This window comes from Gavialis gangeticus, unplaced genomic scaffold (assembly GCF_001723915.1).
Source record: "Gavialis gangeticus isolate Ggan-Ray unplaced genomic scaffold, GavGan_comp1, whole genome shotgun sequence".
In the NCBI taxonomy this organism is placed as follows: Eukaryota; Metazoa; Chordata; order Crocodylia; family Gavialidae; genus Gavialis; species Gavialis gangeticus.
This window is the reverse complement of record NW_017728960.1, coordinates 605,829-609,293: the sequence shown is the minus strand read 5'-3', so window position 1 is coordinate 609,293 and position 3,465 is coordinate 605,829. Positions and strand designations below refer to the sequence as shown.

At 56.7% G+C, this 3,465-nt stretch overlaps 1 protein-coding gene across 1 annotated transcript in view; it reads right to left on the bottom strand.

Annotated features, from left to right (window-relative positions):
• The window catches only part of MTMR11 (myotubularin related protein 11), a 27,604-nt gene that overhangs the window by 5,653 nt on the left and 18,486 nt on the right, over window positions 1-3,465 (bottom strand). The window contains exons 2-5 of the mRNA XM_019510626.1: window positions 3,372-3,460; window positions 3,068-3,204; window positions 2,855-2,927; window positions 2,525-2,667 (exon numbers count right to left, since the gene is read on the bottom strand). Of these exons, the coding sequence (XP_019366171.1) occupies window positions 2,525-2,667; window positions 2,855-2,927; window positions 3,068-3,204; window positions 3,372-3,460 (442 nt within the window). The remainder of the gene's footprint in view (window positions 1-2,524; window positions 2,668-2,854; window positions 2,928-3,067; window positions 3,205-3,371; window positions 3,461-3,465) is intronic.

Genomic DNA, 3,465 nt, shown 5'->3' with positions numbered 1-3,465 from the left:
ACACTGAAGGCTCATGTTCATCTTGTGATCAACCATGACCCCCAAGTCCCTTTCATCTGTAGTGCTAACCAGTGTAGCACTGCCAAGTAGGGCTGTGTGAGGCTTCAGACAGAGCTTCGGATCTGGAGAAGCTTTGGACATTTTGGGGTCCAAAGCGGCATATCTGGGTCAAGGCACTGCCTCATCCAGCTTCCCGAAGAGCTTCGGAGCCGCTAAGGAGATCCAGCCATAGGGTATACTGGGGAAACAATAAAATATTTATAACTTTGTTGTTTTTTGTCCGATTTGGATGAACTTTTCCGGGGTGGTAGACTCTGCAGAGAGGATGAGGCCTGCCAACTTTCAAGAAGGTCGGTGCAGGGATTTGGGGGGAACTGCCCCTCAAGCTGCAGACAAGCACAACTGGTGCCATGGGCGCTGTGGGACTGGCTGTGTCTGTCCGGGGGCTGGGGGGACACACTGCTGCCGCCCGGCTGAGAAGCTGCTGCGTTCCCAGTTACCAACCAATCAGTCATGATTCACTCAGGGACCAGGGACTCAATACACAGGACCCAGCTACTACATAACGACTTAACAGACACAGTCTTTGCACCAGTTTTGTCTGTCAGCAGCTCGGGGTGCAGGGCCCCAGGACCCCCTGCACCGATCTCCTCCACAGCTGGCAGGCGTCACAGCAGGGGCCACCAGCCCTGCAGCTATCACCCCACTGCACCTTAGCACATGCAGTGTCACCCATGGCACCGGTGTGCTTGTCCGCAGCTTGAGGAGCAGTTCCCCCCAAACCCCTGCATCCACCTTCTTGACACTTGGCAGGATTTGTGGCCTCAGTACGAGCCACCAGCCCTGCAGTTTTCATCCCGTGGTGTGACACACAGCTGTGACATGAGTTTGGCTTTCAAGAATTTGGGGTACAGTTCCCCCCTAACCCCTGCACCGATCTTCTTGAAACTTGGCAGATTTCATTCTCTCAGCAGAGGCTACCACTCCTGCATGTTTCATCCAAATCGGACAAAAAACAACAAAGTTATCGATCTTCCACTGATTCCCCATTATACTCTATGGCTGGATCTCCAAGGCGGCTCCGAAGCGTTGGCCGGATTGCAACAGAAACCTGGTGCGGAGATCCCCATCGCATCGCATCGCCGACATCCCAAGCAGCCGGACCCGAAGCCGGATTGGATCACTGCCGACCCTATACGGATGCTGCAGGTTTTTCCTCCCAAGGTGGAGAATCTTGCATTGTTCGGTGTTAAACACCATCAGGTTCTCGTCCACCCATTTCACGAGTCGGTCCAGGTCAGCCTGGATCACCCGCCTGTCTTCTGGTGTGGATGCTTTACCCCAGAGTTTGGTGTCATCAGCATACTTGGCCAGCCTGCTTCTGACACCAATGTCTACATCATTGATGAAGATGTTAAATAGTATAGGCCCCAAGACAGAGCCTTGAGGGATGCCACTTTTCTCAGCGTGCCACAACGATTGACTTCCATCAACCACCACCCTCTGGGTCCGACCACAGAGCCAGTCCCCCAGCCAGTGGATCATGGTGAGGTCGAGGCCACAATTGGCCAGTTTTGCCAAGAGATGATTGTGGGATACCAGATCGAAGGCTTTTTAAAGTCAAGATATATGACATCACCTCTTCCCCCTTGTCCAGGTGATAGGTCACCTGGTCGTAAAAGGAAAAGAGATTGGTCAAGCAAGACCTACCCGCAACAAACCCAGGCTGGCTATCCCTCAGGATGTTGCCATCAGCCAGTCTGTTAAGGATGGCCTCTTTGATAATCTTTTCCAAGACCTTCCCTGGGATAGAGGTCAGGCTGATGGGCCTGTAGTTTGCCGGATCCACTTTCCTCCCTTTCTTGAAGATAGGCACCACATTGGCCTTCTTCCAGTCTTCGGGCACTTCACCAGAGCGCCAGGAGCTCTCAAAGATCTGTGCCAGGGGCTGGGCTATGATGCTCACCAGCTCCTTGAGTACCCTGGAGTGTAACCCATCAGGGCCGGCTGACTTGAAAGTATCCAGCCTGTCAAGGTGCTCCTTCACGAGGTCAGCACTGATGGAGGGTAAGGGATCTCCCTCACCCGGGCATCCCTGACCCACAGTGGGCAGGGCTGTCCCATGGGACTGGTGAAAAACTGATGCAAAGTACCCATTTAGCAAGTTTGTTTTTTCATGGGCATCAGTTGTCAGTTGTCCCATCTGGTTTAGCAGGGGTCCAATGATCCCTGCCAGGGACAGTATGGGATCTTGTATGGGATCAGCTGGTACCAACCCCTCGGGGCTGGGGGATCCCCGAGTGCATGGATGCTAAAGGAAATCCAGCCCTTAGTTCAAACTAAGAACTCAGAAGTCCGGGCCCCCAGCCCCTGACACCAACCTACATCCTCCCCCATTTGCTGTAACCACTGACCCCAGCTGCCTTTTGCCTCCCACCATACGGGAATATGAGGATCTGCCCCGCAGCGCATGGGCAGCAGGGTCCCTGCCTGCCACAGGGGCGCGAGGGAGGGTCAGACTCACCCGGAAGGCACCCGGCTCCAGCCCACTCTCGGGGAAGCGGAAATGCAGCACACGGAAGTCCCTGCAGTACAGGACCAGCTCCTCGGGCACGAACTTGAGGCTGGAGCTGGCTGTCAGCACCTTGGCCTTGGACACGCTGCTGGCTGCAGCAGAGAAGCCGGGTCAGGGGCTTGAACTGGGGGGCTCAGCCCCCAGATGCAGAAAGCACTCCCAGGGCAGAGGGTAGCAGGGATGCCCCATCACCTCCAGCCCCAGCGAGGGGTGTGGGGGCAAACTGCCCCATGCCAATCCCTACAACCCCCAACAACTGCATACCCCAGGCCTCTTTACCTGCTACAAGCTTCCCGATGCAAGGTAGGGCCACGTCGTATTCACTGTGCAGGAAGGAGCAGCGGGGATGTGCCTACAGCCAGGAGCAGCCAGGTCAGGGGAGGGACGGGCTATACCCCCCACACCCCACTCGGCCATGATCTGGGCACATAGCGGGATTAGCTGCTGGATGGCATAGATGGGGACCCCCCCCCAAGCTTCCCCGGCACCCACCTTTGCTCCAGGGGGCACATCTGGCACAAAAGCAACCCTCCGGTTGGTGCAGAACAGGGTACCTGGGATGGAGTCGAACCTGAGGCTGGCACCAAGGCTCCTTCGCACGCCGGGTGCTGCTTCCAGCACGAACTCACCTGGAAACAGTACATAGCATCAGGAGCCGGCAGGGACCCAGCCCTGGATCCCCTGGGAGGGGATGCGGGTCCTTCCCAGCCCAGTTTCTGCAGGGTTCGAGCTGGCCCGAGTTCGGCTGCAGATAAGACCCACTCCCCAGGCCAGGTGGGGTCTGCCCCCCCCATACCTGGGATCCCAGGGAAAGCCTGGCAGGGCCTGTTCCTCTTGGCGTTGGAGAACTTTGGACCTCTGGGCTGCCGGTGGGGGAGAAAGAGGCTAGG